The sequence below is a fragment of the Denticeps clupeoides genome, chromosome 3 (assembly GCF_900700375.1).
Source record: "Denticeps clupeoides chromosome 3, fDenClu1.1, whole genome shotgun sequence".
In the NCBI taxonomy this organism is placed as follows: domain Eukaryota; kingdom Metazoa; phylum Chordata; class Actinopteri; order Clupeiformes; family Denticipitidae; genus Denticeps; species Denticeps clupeoides.
Window position 1 is genome coordinate 9,203,937 of NC_041709.1, and position 18,452 is coordinate 9,222,388.

General features: G+C 42.0%; 2 protein-coding genes, 3 non-coding genes and 1 pseudogene across 5 annotated transcripts; 4 read left to right on the top strand and 2 right to left on the bottom strand.

The window, feature by feature from the left end:
• Positions 1-11: 11 nt before the first annotated feature.
• rpl12 (ribosomal protein L12) lies at positions 12-3,064 on the top strand. Its single transcript, XM_028973005.1, has 7 exons — positions 12-176; positions 1,520-1,593; positions 1,836-1,934; positions 2,027-2,108; positions 2,364-2,450; positions 2,691-2,803; positions 3,017-3,064. The coding sequence occupies exons 1-7, from the start codon at positions 140-142 to the stop codon at positions 3,020-3,022; spliced, it is 498 nt and encodes a 165-aa protein (XP_028828838.1). The 5' UTR covers positions 12-139; the 3' UTR covers positions 3,023-3,064.
• LOC114787241 (small nucleolar RNA SNORA65) lies at positions 1,634-1,759 on the top strand. Its single transcript, XR_003749371.1, has one exon. It is a non-coding gene; the product is annotated as a small nucleolar RNA SNORA65 (small nucleolar RNA).
• On the top strand, positions 2,163-2,288 carry LOC114787244 (small nucleolar RNA SNORA65). Its single transcript, XR_003749374.1, has one exon. It is a non-coding gene; the product is annotated as a small nucleolar RNA SNORA65 (small nucleolar RNA).
• On the top strand, positions 2,489-2,614 carry LOC114787242 (small nucleolar RNA SNORA65). The gene has a single exon (XR_003749372.1). It is a non-coding gene; the product is annotated as a small nucleolar RNA SNORA65 (small nucleolar RNA).
• Positions 3,065-3,333: 269 nt separating the features above from the next.
• Positions 3,334-4,794, bottom strand: pole3 (polymerase (DNA directed), epsilon 3 (p17 subunit)). Its single transcript, XM_028973006.1, has 4 exons — positions 4,729-4,794; positions 4,511-4,596; positions 4,069-4,187; positions 3,334-3,993 (listed from the first exon to the last, which is right to left on the bottom strand). Exons 1-4 carry the CDS (start codon positions 4,792-4,794, stop codon positions 3,809-3,811), a joined length of 456 nt encoding a protein of 151 aa, XP_028828839.1. The 3' UTR covers positions 3,334-3,808.
• Positions 4,795-9,052: 4,258 nt separating this feature from the next.
• LOC114786141 (DNA polymerase epsilon subunit 3-like) lies at positions 9,053-10,799 on the bottom strand (annotated as a pseudogene).
• Positions 10,800-18,452: the final 7,653 nt, after the last annotated feature.

Genomic DNA, 18,452 nt, shown 5'->3' on the forward strand with positions numbered 1-18,452 from the left:
AACGTCGTGCCGGCCCGGCATCTTCCTCTCCTTTCTCGCTCAGGTGGTGAAGGTGCAACAGTGATCGGTCGTCCCGAATCCGGGTTCATCCGACACCCTCACCGATTTAAGACAAGCTGAGCTCCGCTTCCACGGCAACATGCCTCCCAAATTCGACCCCAACGAGATTAAAATTGGTACGTTTGAGGTTGGTTGTTCAAATTGAAATAAACAGGCCTTCCACACGTGCCTTTGTGCTAACGGGTGGAAGGCTATGTATGTCTTAAACTTGTTGTCTCAAAACCTTTTCCAGGTAAGTGGATGTGTGAAATAGGGGTTTTAAAGTTTATATGTAGCCATGGCCATTCTGGTTATTGTTCGAGGTACCGCGCCCCGCTGGCTAGCGTTAGCATGCTACTCGTTGGACCGATAAATTAAAATCAAATAGCCAGAACTCATTTTTAAAGTCAAGAGTACTTCAGTAGGGCTGGACACGGGGTCTTTATTTGTGTTCCATATACTGAGTGGGTCCCCTTTTAGCCGCTCACGTGGTGCTCGCCTTTAGCTTAATGTTAGCACACTTGTGGCGATCGCGGTTTTTCAGGAATATCGGGGTTATGAGCTTCGAACGTGTGAATGGTCACATTTGGTATTTGGCTGTTTATAATTGTGATCGCACAGAACACTGTTTACACTTTGAGATGGTGGCGGCCTTTGTAAAGGAATCTGACCCATAATCGGGAGGTTGCGGGTTCTAGCCGCTATGGTGCCACTTGAGCGACACACCGTCCCCACACGCTGCTCCCAGGGCGCATGTCATGGATGCCCACTGCTCACCAAGGGGGATGGTTAAAAGCGAGGACTCATTTCGTTGTGTGCTGCAGTTTATCAAAACTACAATCTCTTCACATTTACTTTTTAACGTTCAAATGTCCTTTTTATCCTCACACTGAGCAATGAAAGTCGCCGGACTTGCTTCCTTGCTCTAGGGGTGATTTAATGAATGTACTTTGCATTTGAAGGGTGCTGCATTCCTATAGAAGCCCAATTATGTGGAATTTATTTATAGGGGATTTTTACAATATTTACCATGTTATAGTTGTGTGAAGGGCTTTTAAAAAATAGTTTGTTCCAAATGCATACTTTTACAGTTTGTTTTTTGCTCTATGGCTTTCTAACAGAAAATTAACCCTTAGTTTAAAATGATTTTTTTTCCCCCCTCCCCCCCCCCTCTCTTTGGCAGTGTAATATGTAACTTTCAGAATTGTATTAATTTAATGGTGGAAGTGATTGTCATTGTGATGCGCTGCACACAACAAACTTTTAATAATCACCATTGCTGAGCAGTGGGCAGCCGTGAAAGGCGCCTGGGAAGCAGTGTGTGAGGACTGTGCTTCAATCATGTGGCACCTTTGGAGGTTTTGTATTCAAACCGGCAACTTGCTAATGACTAGTGCACTGTCTAACCTGCTAGCCCATTCACTGCCCTGTAATGTCTTGATTCAGTTTTTTCATATTTTCTTTCTTTGCTTCTCTATAGTGTTCATGAGGTGCACAGGAGGAGAAGTTGGTGCCACCTCTTCTCTGGCCCCTAAGATTGGACCCTTGGGTCTGGTAAGTGCCTTTGCCAGGCTCCTATGATCCCGAACAGCCTCCCGCCACTATACTTGTCTTCCTGGTTGACTTGTATGTTCCAGTGGGGGCTGATAGAGACCCAGCTCTAGGAAGCAGGATTGCCCAGACACATGGGTAATTCTGTGCCGAAAGGACTGGGACATGCACTACTTTTAAGTATGTGTTTCTCCCATGCAATTGAGGAGAAATTTAATAGTGCTTGCGATTCTTTTAATTTTCAGTCCCCCAAGAAGGTGGGTGATGACATTGCGAAGGCCACTGGGGACTGGAAGGGTCTGAGAATCACAGTTAAGCTGACAATCCAGAACAGACAGGCAGCGGTAACTACTTTCACTTTTATTTAATTTAATAAATTTGTGGCCCTTTGCTTTTAATAACATATTTTTGTAAATGTAACTATCTGCTTTTAAAGATTGAGGTGGTGCCCTCTGCATCTGCTCTCATCATTAAAGCCTTGAAAGAGCCTCCTCGTGACCGGAAGAAGGTCAAGAACAGTGAGTGTATTTTTCTTTTCTGAATTAAATTCACCTCTTTGTGTACGTCAGCCTCCCGCCACTATACCTGTCATTCCTAGTGACTTGTATATTCCAGTGGGGGCTAATAAAGACCCAGCTCTAGGAAGCAGGACTGCCCAAACACATGGGTAATTCTGTGCCGAAAGACCTGGCACACTTATGTGTTTGCTGTATGTTTTGTTGTAGTGTCTCTTGAAGGAGTTATGTCATTAAATGCTTTCTTCATGTTTTCAGTTAAACACTCTGGCAGTGTCCCCTTTGATGAGATTGTCAGCATTGCCCGTGTCATGAGGCCCCGCTCCATCGCCAGGGAGCTCTCTGGTAAGACTTGCAGCAAAATCTAAGAGAAAATACAGCCTCCCGCCACTATACTTGTCTTCCTGGTTGACTTGTATGTTCCAGTGGGGGCTAATAGAGACCCAGCTCTAGGAAGCAGAATTGTCCAGATACATGGGTAATTCTGTGCCGAAAGGTCTGGTACAAGAAACTTTTTAATCAAGAATTTTCTTTATTAATAGAATTTTTTTTTTTTTTTTTTTTTTCTTCCCTTTTGTCAAACAGGAACAATCAAGGAAATCCTTGGAACAGCTCAGTCAGTTGGCTGCACCATCGATGGTCGTCCTCCCCATGATGTCATTGATGACATTAACAGTGGAAAGCAGGAATGCCCATCTGTAGGTTACGCTTTGTGTTTTTTCCCAATTTTAATGGGTGAGAACCATATTGGTTTTAAAAAAATCAAGGGGAGGGGGTGTAGAAGAACAGATAGTGTTCATTTGGTTTGTATCAATTTGGCCTAAAGTGTCAAGACACATATGGTTGTCACCCCTCAATTTGATGTTTCATGTCTTGAATGGCGTGTAATTTATTTTGTTTTTCTTTTTAAGGACTAATCCTGCTTGAAGAGGAGCTAATAAAATGTGAAATACATACCATATTGTATTCTGAATTACTTATGGATTGCTGACAACTAAATGCTTATTCGCACTTGCTTAATCTGGATAATTGTAGACCCATAATCAGAATGTTGTGGGTTTGAATCCTGAACCACCAAGGTGCCACTGATCAAAGCACTGTCCCCACATACTGCTCCCTGCCTTTTATGCCTGCCCACTAAGGTGATGGTTAAAAGCAGAGGACACATCTTGTGTGCACCATGTGCTGTGCTGCAGTGTTCCACAATGACACTTTACTTGACAAAGGCTTAGACTATACAACAAACATTTTATTTAGAAAAGTAAAATAACTACAAAAGTACAAATGGCTTGGTACATAGAAACTTGAAGCAAACACCATTAGACCCATTAACTAAACTGGGGGTAAATTAATTATACAGGCTGAGCCCTAATTGCTAGAGGAATGAGGCTCTGAGCAACCCCTACTAGTTCATTGAACAACTTTTACTGGCTCTTCTTACTCTCTTTTAGAAATGCCAAGAGCTGGTAACTCATGCAGCATATTTTGGCTCTTCCTCCCCAAAAAACAAGCCTTTTCTGAATGTGTAACATTTTAATTCCTACTAGATACCTCATCTATTAAAAAAAAACAAAAACTCTACATTGTGCTAATTAATACAGCAAGTAAATCGGCGCCAACCACTGCCAAAACAAATGTGTCAACTCTTAAGGCCAAGATGGTTCTGGAGCGCCAACAGAGATCTGAAACTTGCACACCAGCTCTTAATTCTCAATTTCCTCCTCTTCACACTCATTTTCTCCATCCTGCTCTTCTTCCATGTGAAGTTCTTCCTCCTCCTCCTCCTCTTCTCTGCTTTTGTCATTTTCTTCCGTTTCACTCTTTCTCTCCTTATCTTTGCGTTTCTGTTCAGAAGCCTCCTTTTTCCCTTTTTGACCTTTCTTGTAGGCTGTAGAGAGAGAAGAATACTTTTACCAAACCAGAGCCTTTGGTGCAATTAACTTTTAGCAGACCTGAAACTCACCCTCCAGTGCTTCACGCAGGGGCTGTAGGAAGCGGTCAAACTCCATCTCCTCCATAGCTGCCATTACGTCACCAGCATTAAGAGTTTTCCTTTTTGCCTTCATGGCAAAGTTATTGGCACTTCAGGATGAAGAAAGTAAAAAGCTGATGACGTGGGAGAACACTGTTCACACGGTCTAGTGTAACGTGCTGCAATCTCAACATTTTGGTGTGGTGTTACAAGAGAAGAAACGCGCCAGCAAATGTTTGACAGTGCAGCCCTCATCTATCCTACTCACAAGCTGAACAAATGTGGGTAACACACAACATTCTACTTCCAAACAGTTTCCCAAAAGATTTACTTGAAGATTTACTGATTATTTCATTGTGTAATCCAAAATTTTTATATAGATCAGATTTGGAAACCAGGCTTGTGAACCCGTCAGAGCTTGTCAGTAATTTACCATGATGTTGCATAGAGCACGAACACACTGGCAGCTTGTGAGATTGCCCTCCTGGCCTCTTTGGACACGTTCACCCCATCTGGCAACTAGAAGCAAATAACCGTGATAATAACAGAATGAAAAAAACTACTACTGGGGCAAGAAACAAGAGATCTAAGCATGACTTTAATTAAAGTATTCATGAGATTGAACGTGAAGACGCTGGCATCAGTACTTACTGCTTCCTTGATGATACGGGTGATGACAGCATTAGGAAGATTGAGGTCCTCTGGTCTTTCTGCCATGACTCGTAACGTCACAGACACAGACAAAAATAAACTTAAAGACGTATCACCCGGGGGGCCTGGTTATTAATATAGTGGGGAATTTAACCTCAACTACACTGTCCCGTGTCGGACGAGTTAGCGGCTAGGCTAGTTAGCCAGCTAGTTAAAAAAAACGCGTAAAAAACAACACTTTGCGTGTGGACCGAGGACATCAACGCCTTGCCTTGGGTGCAGACAGCGTTGACTCCCTGAAATAAATTATCTGTCTTGGTTCTCCCGCTGAGCTGACGCCATGATAAGATGTCAGAACTGGGTTGTTTTGAGCCCGCTCGAATATTACAAACCATGTGGTCGCCCTTTGACCTTTTAACTCTGGCGTCCTACGTCACTGAGTCGCTCCCTGAAACTGTGCATTATTTGCTTTACTTTACTTAGCAGACGCTTTTATCCAACGCGACTTACAAGAGGAAGACACCAGCAATTCTCATTCGGTTTCTATAGATTTTGAGTTACAAAACTATGAGCCCTGATAAGGCCTAACTTGTCAGGGAAGAGCTAGACTCTTTTTTTTTTTTATTTGTTCAGTGTGTGTGCATGTGCGTGTGTTAGATTCGTCTGAAATACTTTTTGAATAAGTGGGTTTTCAACTGCTTCTTTAAGGTGGTAGTAGTCTCGGCTAGTCGAATGGAGCAGGGCAAGTTGTTCCACCAGCCAGGGACAACAAAGGAGAACAGAGTTGATTGGGATTGGAGATCCCCAGCCATGACAGTGGCCGCCTGTCATGGCTGCCCACTGCTCACACAGGGTGATGGGTTAAATGGAGAGGTAAATGCAATTTCACTATGTGCACCGTGTGCTGTGCTGCTGTGTATCACAAGTGACAATCACTTCACTTTACTTTGATATAAGAGGGTGCACTTCCATTTACAGCCCTATAGGCAAGCATCAAGGGTTGAACTAAATGCGAGCAGCTACTAGGAGCCAGTGGAGAAAGGTGAGAAGGGGCGTGATATGGGTGTGTTTTGGCTATTTGGTTGAAAATGAGGCGGGCTGCCACATTTTGGACCATCTGGAGTGGTTTTATGGTGACTGCAAAGGCTCCAGTCAGGAGAGAGTTACAATAGTAGAGTTTAGAGATGACCATTGCCTGGAACGAGGAGCTGCGTATTATTTATGCTTTAATGAATTATTTCTTAATTGTACTTTTAAGTTGTGCAACTTATTATTCCAGTTTTTTGGCATTGTATAAGAAGAGATAAGATAAGATCAACCTTTATTAGTCCCACAAGTGGGAAATTGCATTTGTTACGGCAGAAAGTGAATAGAAACAGAAGTAAAAGCAGCAAAAACAGAGGTAAATAGCAGCAAAAAAATAAATATGTATACATCTACAAATGTACAATTGAGATCTACGCATGTGCAATGGGTACACCTGTACAGTTGATAATTAAAATATATGAAGTGTGTGTCTGTTTGTCTGTGTGTGTGTGGTCAACTGTGAGGTCTTTGTTATAGAGTCTGACACCGGTTGGAAGAAAAGACCTTCTGAACATCTCCTTCCCGCATCTCGGGTGCAGTAGCCTGCCACTGAAGGAGCTGCTCAGTGCTGCATGGGGTGGGAGATGTTGTCCAACAGGGATGACAGCTTAGCCACCATTCTCCTGTCACTCACCACCTCCACTGGATCCAGAGGGCATCCCAGAAGAGAGCTGGCCCTCCAGATCAGCTGGTTCAGTCTCTTTCTGTCCCCAGCGGAGATGCTGCTGCCCCAGCAGACCACACCGTAAAAGATGGCTGATGCCACTACAGAGTTATGAGTCCAGTCCAGTTTATTGTTCAGATGAACCCCAAGGTACCTGTAGCTCTCCACAGCCTCAATGTCCATACCCTGGATGTTCAGTGGTTGCAGTGCAGGATGTTTGTGCCTGCGGAAGTCTACCACCAGCTCATCAGTGATGAGGCCGACTATTGCAGAGTCACCAGGAATCAGTTGGTGGAGTAATACATTTTAATTGGTATTTGTAATGTAAACGTGTGCTGGGAAAGCAAAGGACTTTTGTGGTGACTGGTGAATGCTGACTGTGCTGATTCTAAACGCATCTACAAGTAATTTAGTCTTTTAAAAAAATAAATATGATAAAACCACAATAACACCCCAGCATTAGGAAAATATTTCAGTTGAGTACTAGACACAATAATGTAGCATGGCAGTGCATAAGGAACAAAAGTGCTGTGTTTTGGTCGGTGCTATTTTGGGGACCTGGGCTTTAGATGTTAGAAGTTATTGTTCTGAAACGCTGCTGGCACATATGCGGGGCACCCTAAATTTATCTCCATCTCTGATCGTGTGAAACAGTCCTTTCAAAGGATTGAGCTTTAGAAAGAAGTATTTTTCATGCGTGAGAGGCCTTCTTAGCACATTTTATATTGCTTTTGCTCAGTGGCTCCTTTAATCTCTATGCCAGCACTGCCCATATTCTATCAATATGCACCAAACAGTGATGGTCAGGTCTTCATATAAAATATATCAGGAAATTTGTAGTAGCACTCATAGGGCACATGTTTTTAAGAGAAATACAGAAATGTTCTCTTTATTTTCTAAAATAATCATGACAGGGCTGAAAAACACACAAATGTACATATGTAGCCAAATGAATTGGCTCTCCTGGCATATTCTGACTTCTACATAAAACTGCTCACTCACTGTTTGTTGTCCAGTAGTAGGCTGTTAATACGGGTCATGATGCTGTTCTCAGCCTCTTTGATCTTTCCCAGCATCTTTTGCCTTTCAGCCTCTTGAGCGCTCTGCTGCTTAGACACACCCTTCTCCAGACGTTCCTGTTCCTGAATGGGGAACATCTTGAATGTCACTGAACAGTATAATATAACATATCATAATGTCATTTATTAATGCAATGTGTCTATTTAATAGTATTGTTCTGGATAATGTTTGTAGTTTTCATTTTACCTCTCTGAATATTTTCTTTGTGCGAGTTGCTGAGGAGGAGAAGCTGTGTGTGTTCCCTCTGCTGCACCTCCAGTTCACGTTCAAACATGAGTTTCTCCTGCTGCTTCTGCTCCTGGTGTAGAGAGAACAAACTCATGAGCACAACAGCATATCGGCCAAATACTTAATAGCAGGCACATGTACAGATAGACCCCCGGTGTTGCTCAAGTCGCTGCTTTAAACTCAAACTTTATTAAACTCACAGGTTATTATAATAATTATCAAATCTTTGTAACCCCCCCCCCTCCCCCACACACACACTTCTTTTACTAAAGTAAATACAAAATTGCACTCCACCCATTAAAAAAAAAAACAAACACATTTACTTTTTCACGTTCAAATGTCCTCTTTTGAACTTCACACTTTGAGCAATGAAAGTCACTGCGGGCCAGTGAGTGGGGACTGTACCTTGCTTCCTTGCTCTAGGGGTGACTAATAAATGCACTTTGCATTTGAAGGATGCGGCATTCCCATAGAACCCCCATTATGTGATTTTACAATATTTATCACGAAGGGCTATTTTTTTTATATGTATATATATAATGTAGTTTGTTCCAAATGCATACTCTTACTGTTTTGGTTTTTGCTCTATGGCTTTCTATCAGAAAATTAACCCTTAGTTTAACATGAGTGCTGTTACTGGGATCTTTTTTTTTTTTAACACTTTGGCAGTGTAATATGTGATTTTCAGAATTGTATTAATTTTATGGTGAAAGTGAAGTGATTGTCATTGTGATGCACAGCACACTGCACACAACAAACTGTCCTCTGCATTTAATAATCACCATTGCTGAGCAGTGGGTAGTCGTGAAAGGCGCCTGAGGAGCAGTGTGTGGGGACTGTGCTTCACTCAGCGGCACCTTGGAGGTTCGGTATTCGGTATTACATGGGTAATTCTGTGCCGAAAGGACAGTGTGTCATGCATTACTTTTAAGTATGTGTTTCTCCCATGCAAATGAGGAGAAATTTAATAACTGTAGACCCATAATCAGAAGATTGTGCGTTTCAATCCTGATCAAAGCACTGTCCCCACATACTGCTCCCCGCCTTTCATGCTTGTCCACTAAGGTGATGGTTAAAAGCAGAGGACACATCTTGTGTGCACCATGTGCTGTGCTGCAGTGTTCCACAATGACACTTCACTTGACAAAGGCTTAGACTATACAACACATAAACATTTTATTTAGAAAAGTAAAATAACTACAAAAGTACAAATTGCTTGGTACAAATAAACTTGATGCAAACACCAGCAGATGCACTAACTAAACTGGGGGTAAATTAATCACACAGGTTGAACCCTAATTGCAAGAGGAATGAGGCTCTGAGCAACCCCTACAACTTTCTTGAACACAAACCTTTAACTGGCTCGTCTTACGTTTCTATTTCTTTTAGAAATGCCAAGAGCTGGTAATTCATGCAGCATATTTTGGCTCTTCGTCCCCCAAAAACAAGCCTTTTCTGAATGTGTAACACTTTAATTCCTACCTGATACCTCATCTATTAAAAAAAATCCCCAAACTTTGTGCTAATTAATACAGCAAGTAAATCGGCGCCAACCACTGCCAAAACAAATGTGTCAACTCTTAAGGCCAAGGTGGTTCTGGAGCGCCAACAGAGATCTGCAACTTGCACACCAGCTCTTAATTCTCAATTTCCTCCTCTTCACACTCATTTTCTCCATCCTGCTCTTCTTCCATGTGAAGTTCTTCCTCCTCTTCTCTGCTTTTGTCATTTTCTTCCGTTTCACTCTTTCTCTCCTTATCTTTGAGTTTCTGTTCAGAAGCCTCCTTTTTCCCTTTTTGACCTTTCTTGTAGGCTGTAGAAAGGGGCTTCACGCAGGGGCTGTAGGAAGCGGTCAAACTCCATCTCCTCCATAGCTGCCATTACATCGCCAGCATTAAGAGTTTTCCTTTTTGCAATCTTTGCAAAGTTAATGCCACTTAGGACGAAAAAAGTAAAAAGCTGATGACGTGGGAGAACACTGTTCACACGGTCTAGTGTAACATGCTGCAATCTCAACACTGTGTTACAAGATAAGAAACGGCGCCAGCAAATGTTTGACAGTGCGGTCCTCGTCTATCCTACTCACAAGCTGAACAAATGTGAAGTTGTCACGTCCATGCGGGCATGACGCAGCGGGTGATCGGAGAGCAGGACGAAGAGTGACGAGGAATGAAGGACGCTTTCACCTGACATCACAGAACAGGGGTTTAATGGTGAATCACAGGACAGGGGATACATCCGAGACGTAGACACTGGTGAACACGGAACATAACTTTAAAGACCTGACCGCGAACAGAAACGAACAGGGCAGCTTTATACAATTAACACAGGTGAAAACGATTAGGGAACATTACACAGGACAGAAGTGAAGTGATTGTCACATGTGATACACAGCAGCACATCATACGGTGCACACAGTGAAATTTGTCCTCTGCATTTAACCCATCACCCTGAGTGAGCAGTGGGCAGCCATGACAGGCGCCCGGGGAGCAGATTTGGAAACCAGGCTTGTGAACCCGTCAGAGCTTGTCAGTTATTTACCATGATGTTGCATAGAGCACGAACACACTGGCAGCTTGTGAGATTGCCCTCCTGGCCTCTTTGGACACGTTCACCCCATCTGGCAACTAGAAGCAAATAACCGTGATAAGAACAGAATGAAAAAAACTACTACTGGGGCAAGAAACAAGAGATCTAAGCATGACTTTAATTAAAGTATTCATGAGATTGAACGTGAAGACGCTGGCATCAGTACTTACTGCTTCCTTGATGATACGGGTGATGACAGCATTAGGAAGATTGAGGTCCTCTGGTCTTTCTGCCATGACTCGTAACGTCACAGACACAGACAAAAATAAACTTAAAGACGTATCACCCGGGGGGCCTGGTTATTAATATAGTGGGGAATTTAACCTCAACTACACTGTCCCGTGTCGGACGAGTTAGCGGCTAGGCTAGTTAGCCAGCTAGTTAAAAAAAAACGCGTAAAAAACAACACTTTGCGTGTGGACCGAGGACATCAACGCCTTGCCTTGGGTGCAGACAGCGTTGACTCCCTGAAATAAATGATCCGTCTTGGTTCTCCCGCTGTCACTCACATATAGAAATGATACACAACAACGTGGTGAAAATGGTCTATATACATTTTAATTGGTATTTGTAATGTAAACGTGTGCTGGGAAAGCAAAGGACTTTTGTGGTGACTGGTGAATGCTGACTGTGCTGATTCTAAACGCATCTACAAGTAATTTAGTCTTTTAAAAAAATAAATATGATAAAACCACAATAACACCCCAGCATTAGGAAAATATTTCAGTTGAGTACTAGACACAATAATGTAGCATGGCAGTGCATAAGGAACAAAAGTGCTGTGTTTTGGTCGGTGCTATTTTGGGGACCTGGGCTTTAGATGTTAGAAGTTATTGTTCTGAAATGCTGCTGGCACATATGCGGGGCACCCTAAATTTATCTCCATCTCTGATCGTGTGAAACAGTCCTTTCAAAGGATTGAGCTTTAGAAAGAGGTCTTTTTCATGCGTGAGAGGCCTTCTTAGCACATTTTATATTGTCACGTAGCACTGAATACCCAGATGGTGTCCGGTTTTATGTGGAATGTCATTTCAATTGCTGCAGCTTTCAACAACTGTGGCTAAATAAACATATTAAACGAGGTGACCTGGAGCTGTCTGCCAAATACAGCAGAAAGTGGGTGCTAAGAGCTACTTTCCTCCCTTCTTGGGAAATATGCTTCAATTTGGCTTTCAAGCTGTGTGAGAATGAATGTGAAGGCTGCAGTTAATCTTCAGTTTCTCCCAGCAAAATGCAGGGGCCTTGCGTGCTCCCCTTCTGACACAAGCAACAAAGGAGCTGTTTATTTTATTAGAATGGGGGCTGTTCCAATATCTTTATCTGTCTGCAATAAAATATAATCTGTCAATTCATGTCATTTTCAACACCACCCATATCCGGGTCATGAGGAAGGTGGTGGGGAAGCTACGGCCTATTCCTGCTTTCTTTGGGTAACAATCAGTCCCTGGACAGGACACCAAACCCCAGGGTCAGTTCTCTTTGGTGCAAGGCTAACCAGATCACCGCCATGCTGCCTGGTCCTCATCGAATGCAGAGAAGAAGAGCATGACAGCAAAGAATGCAGTTTTTGGTGTGGTTATAGAGAGCTTTCCAGCACACTTCAACAGGTCCTCAGGTTCATGGCTGTGAAATCTTTTCCACTCCTTAGACTAGTACACGCCCAGTGTCTGAACTCAGGATGCTCTCGCAAAGCTCAGAGGAAGCGTCTATCCAAAGAACAAATTCATTGAAGACACCAGTCGTCTGATAATCTCTCATATATGTTAGAGCAAACAGTTATGTTGCTGGTGACCCGTGTTGTGCAGCATGTGTGGTCTTGTTCCCTGGTGTTACTGAGTTCATAACAATTTGCCTGGAATTTTTCACAAGAAATCCAATCTAGCATTTCCATAAAAAGCAGCAGAACAGCTCTATTCTTCATACAGACTGCACCCTCTATTATTTACATTAAAGCAAGGTTGGTTAGAGTAAATTAAAGAAAATATGGCTTTCAGGGATATTTTCTTGAAGACTGTTGGATGCTTGAGAGGTATTTAGAGTTTTAATGTAGTTGAATCTCCACTTCCTCAATGGAAAGTGTTTTGTGCATTGTGCTTCTTATAGAAGTGCAGTAAACAGTCTGTTATGCACTGAGGCACGTCTTTGCTTAAATTCCTCGAGCTCTTCACATATGCATGATTTATTGCCCTTCAAGAGAGACTTTTAGATTTGTTTATATAACTTGTATTGCTTTGATCCAGTTGCTTTATGTTATAACAACTTTATTCTCAGTATGCCCCTACTGTTTGTTTATTCGGGTTTAAATGTAGGAAGCCTACGGCTCATTTGCATTGCCTTATTTGAATTTAAAATTGCTTCAAGACATGACATAATATTTAGTAGCAACACCAGGTGTCACTAATGGCTCTAATAGCCGAGACAACCACACTGTAGATATGGATCTCTAGCTTGGATGCTGTGCAAGTGCAGGGTTGTGCAATAATAAATTTGTGCCTCCATATCCAAGTGTTACCAACATGTAGAGTACAGCATTCCCCTTGAACACATTGATTATGCATTGCTTTAGATCTGCCAAAACCTGTGCATGAGTGTGTGCCAAGCTCTGTTGAAATGAAACTGTCTAGCTTTGTTTGACAAGGCAGGGCAGATGAGAACCTGGTGGCCTTATTCTGTTGGTGCCTTTTTTTAGAAGAAAAAAACCTGGGAATTTATGCAAACTGAATATGTCACCTTCGTAGCAACGGCCACATCGGTCAAAAACAAAGATAACAAACAAACCAGCTGCACAAGTTACGACTCTCTGAAGTAATTAATCAAACTCATCAACTTAGGGGCTGTTTCATTTAACTTGTGAGGTTAGCCGAATATTAATGGTATGTTGCTTAATCGTAAAACATGCTGTCAGATGAGCTACTTGCCTGTTTGGGAAGGTTTCCATCCCATTACGTATGAGGTGGATTTATACACGCTCTGGAAGCATGCAGACCTTACTATATATGGATGACATGTTGTGCGCACCATACTTTGAGCTTAATGTGGAGTTTTCATCAACACCATGAGCGATGGAAAAATGGGTAAATATAAACAAGTGCCATGAAATATGTGGGTAAGACCTATTAAGATTTAAGTTTTGGGAACGAACTGTTAACACATCCCATAGAATGTTGACTATGTTGAATAATAGTCTTATTCTCAAGTGTCTGAAGAAAATAATCACTTAAATCATCTTCTGAATGTGACATGTTTTCATGAATGAATGATCTACTCATTTTCCCTATGAGCTGTCACAGTTAACTGAAGACTGTCCAACTCATGACAGTGTCCCATGTCAGGCATGGTAATGCTTACACTGGCACTGATCATGAGTTATGGGCTCTGCAAGTGAAGTGTTACGGCTGAAACGCATAGGAGCTCCCATTATAAGTCAGCAGCTGTGTGTCACCATCACTCTACTGTCCTGGTAAACAGGAGGAGAAAGGAGGTTTTGATTATTCGATCGCTCCTCCATATGCACTTGGCTGCCTGGCCATAGCTGCTGAGTGGGTTTGGCCTCTAAAAACAAAACCACAAGCCCGAACTGGTTTCCAGTAAAACCAACGGCACAGTCCTCCCTGCTGCTTTTTCCCTTCAGCAGCTGGTGTTACTGCAGCAGCGCATCAGGCAAATGAAGTAAACTTTTCCCCCTGCATTTACCCCACACTTTCAGCACCCGCATCAAACCACAAAGACAAGTCCCTTTTTCCCCTAGACATTGCCAGACATTTTTTGTCACACCAGTAACCACAAGCAAAGTCCAATGAGCTGCCTTTGAACTGAGGGTGGGGTGTCCCATTAGAGCGGAGAAGTTTAGCAAATTTATGAAGTTCTTTCCCACCACACAGGGTTAATGATCTTCTTTGCTTTGTAATTGGAATACAACAGAACATGGCTCAGCTTCCACATGACATGAAAGATTCCACAATAAAAGAACTCCTGTTGAGCATGTAGTCACTGTTTAAGAAACAGTATGTGGAAAATGGCTTGGAAAAGACATGGTAATGTAGGGGCAGGCTGACATTTTTACCCAGGCATTAAAACAGTGATATTTTTTAAAATATTTATTTTTAGTTATAATTTTTTTTGTAATGTAATAACAATATATGTTTATAACTAAATATGTTTTATGAAAATGTGGGATTTGTTTTTGATATTATGAAAAGCAGCAGTAGTTTTAATAGCTTAATGATACCCAGCAAGCTCCTTCTGCAGCTCCCAGCGATAAAAAGGAAGTCTTGTCTGCTCAGTCTGCTCTACTTCCTCAGAAAACCCCTCCAGAGACAAGGCTGAACAGAAACAGGAAGAGCTGTTGATCAGCCAGCCTCAATATAGGTGTCCAGGAAAGGGCTGCAACAAACAGAAATCATAGAAATGGCTTTTTGTCACTGTCTGTACATTTGTCTGGTATTTGTGAGGAGTTATCTCAAAGGAAAATTCATCAGGTCAGTTCAGGGTCACAAGGCATAGACATTAAGTGTAAGTTGCTCTGCGGATGCCTGTGTAAATACACAATCAAAGGCGACCACGTGTTTTCAGAAGAATCAGAATCAGAATTGTATTTATTGGCCAAGTAAGTGCAAGCACACACAAGGAATTGGATTCCGGTAGATGGTGTCTCTCAAGTACAGTGTAGACAACAATGGGCAAGGACGTGTGTAAGTGTTATTGTAAGTGTAAGTGTAAGTGTTATTGTACAAGTTGTGGAATTTGTTTGTGATGTTTATAAATAAAATATATCTACTGAATTAAATAGGCAAAAAACTAAATCCTATATACAAAGTGTACATAAAGTGCAGTGTGCAATGTTGAAGGTGATTTGCAGTTTTAGGGAAGACAGGAAGCCATTATACATTTTAGAGTGGGAGTGAATAAACGTCTATATGGTGATTGATGTATTTGTGCTAATAAAAATGATATGAATAAATATAATATATATATATATATTTTCTTTAGATTACTTTTGAATGTTTAGATACACTTCTGAAAGCACTCATGACCATTCTGATGACAGGACTGGTTTCTCACTTCAGACTTCTTGCACCTGGAATATTGGACCTCAGACAGCAGCTGTGGTCCTTTGCTGCACCTGTGCTTTGGTCTTAGGTGACAGACACAGGTCTGCTATATACCTTTAGAACCATGTTTCCTCATTCATGTGAAAGGGGCCAAAAAGAGGTACTTAATGTGGAACAGGTTTAAACATATCAATTCCTAATATAGATGGAACAGCATGGAACAGTAAAAAATGTGTTAAAAACATGTGTGCATGTTCATTGGCATAGCTGTAGGTAACCTCCCACTAGTTTCATCATGAATAATAAATCAAAAACTGAAATTATAGCTTCTCACACCTAAAATGTATGACCAAGCCAAAATGTGAAAGACAGGAATGCAGTTTAGAGATTTGAATGGTAAAGTGACAGTGTACACTGTAGTTAACATGGCCACAGTTACTAGTGTGACATTACAAGTGGCGCATCCCTGGGTCTAGAGATTTTGGTAATGCAATTTGGTTCCTGTTGATATGGATGCCTGTGATCACTCCAAATGAAATGAATTTTTAAACTGTAAGTCACAATGGTTGCATTGAGAGAAGCATGACCTCAAGGAAAAGGGAACAAACTTTCGCTTTTAATCCTTAGGACAAACATGCATCTGTGCTGCCATGGATGGGCCTCTTACTTTCCCAAGATTTTAAACTAACAAGTGGACCAGTGCCCACCAGCCTGTGCACTGACAGTTTCGCATACACTCTATCTCTGCCAAGCCTGGCCACGGAAGAGCAAAGCAACCTCCCCCCCTACCCTGGACTTTGATGCCTTGCCTTAACCACAGGCACACAGCCCCGGCCTGAGCTGAAAGGATGTAGCAGTAATCTGTGGTTGAAATGAATGACATTTACCAGCAGAAAGTTTTTTTATTTCCCCCTCTATATTTCAATATTCTTATGGCTTACAGCTGGCAGTTATGTAATGAGGGAACACTGGGATCTACTGTCCCAAAACGCATGCCTGTGTCTTTCAAAGTGTGTACACAAGCCTGAACGAAGATGCATCTCATCAGCGCTCTGAGACTGGCCTGTGCACCATCAGCTCCGGTCACGCTATTAAACCCAGTGATGGGCAATCAGTGTGTTGGCTTTGCCACAACTTCCTCCTCTTTCCCAAACCTGATGCCATCTCCTCCAGTGACTGCGCTGTGGATCCCATAGTCCCCCACGCACTTCTTCCTGGGGCTGAAAACGGGACGTTCAATGTTTGTGTCAATTGTTTATTTCTATTAAGTGGAAGTGGGAGTATGAACTGGATGAATGTCCAACACCATCTGCAACATGGAGTTGGACGTTAATTATGTTTGTTTGGAGTGCTGTCTAAAGCAATATACAATTGCTAGAATTAAGAATCAACTAAGACACTATATGCTGCATTAATATAAAGTTAAAATCTTTTGGTGGTTGGTGTAACAGCTCAAAGTTCAACTCAAAACTAGAACATTCTAGAGCACGAGTCCCCTCATTTATAAGATGTTTCTCCGCTCAGGATTGCAGCACCTGGGACCTCTGCGCACCTGCAAGGCCTTACAGTGATGAGTAACCTGTCTTGCTGTAGTCTGGGAGTTGTGTTAGTGCTCAAGGCAGATAGAGATGCCCTTCTGCTGTCATCACTTCTATTAAAGATGGTGATGGAATGCAGATTGTGCTCCCTCCCCATATGTCATATTGCATGTCCCACAATGCACAGTGGTAGGACTAAATGAGCCCTGTTGTGCTTCCACAGAGAGGTCTGCCCACCTCCTTATCATGGACTGTTGGTGCCCCTTTAATTCAAAAATGATGATATCAGAAAATGCATTTACTGATACAAAATGTTTATATTTGCAAAAGTTGTCTGCAAAACACAACACCTATGAACGTCTGAGTTTCCCAAAAAAAAAACATTTCACAGATGTGCTGGTGGGAAATCTGTCTGACCTGTAGGAGAGAAGGGCCTTGCTAAAGCAAACAAGTCATAGACCAAGGAAGCCTGTGATGCATGCGGCTGTCAGACAGGCAGTTCGTAAACACAGAGCACCTGGTAAACACCAGACAGTATCTTAGCTTTAGCACCATTACTCTCACATGGATCACCAAATCGTATGGTAACAGATCCTCACATGTAGACAATCACGTACATTTGATGGGGTCGCATATATACAACACTATCTTACATTTAGGCCATTTGGCAGATGTCCTTATGCTGAGCAATTTACAATCAGTAGTTACAGGGACACTCCCCCTTGAGCAACTGACTCAATGGTAAGTGGGGCTTGTACTGGGACTTCTTCTGGTTTGTCTACCCACTAGGCTACAAATGCCCTACAATCTTTATGCCATTATCTGGATAAATACTTTACGAGGAATGAAACCATAAAGTTCCAGTGAAGTTGATCTCGAAAATAAATATTCTTATCGCTAAATTGAAAGTAAGTTGGAATATGGAGATTCAAAGAATTTTGGACAAAAGGACATTATGGGCAGAATTTGGTTTCTTTCGTCTTCTTTCAAGTAGACGTCTTCATCCAGAATAACTGAATAAATGTCAACAGTAAGAACATAAGAACAGTGCATTTTGACAAGCCCCCAACATTGACACAAATATTTTCTCAGCACCAATATTCCAGTGGCATCTCCGGTATCTACTGAGGATGTTTAAAGCAACATCTGGGCCTCCACATATCCTGCCTGAATAGGCAAAAAAGGATTATTTGGTTATGTTGGCAGGATCCTGACATATTTTCCACATCAGTAGCTCCCTGAACCAAAAAATTATAAAAGTGAGTGCGGGTACTGATGAATTTAAAAAAGAAGACATTTCAGTTAAGGTACATATTTGGGGAGTTAATTGTGGCGGTTTTGGTGAGGCTTTTTTAGTCCTTCTGGCTTGGAATGTGTGTTCTTTTCTAGTGATATTAAATGCAGACCTCAAACAGGGAGGTTTGCAGTTGAAAAGCAGAGACATGGGGACATATTTCCCCAAACTCTCACCTTCTTGCACAAAAAAAA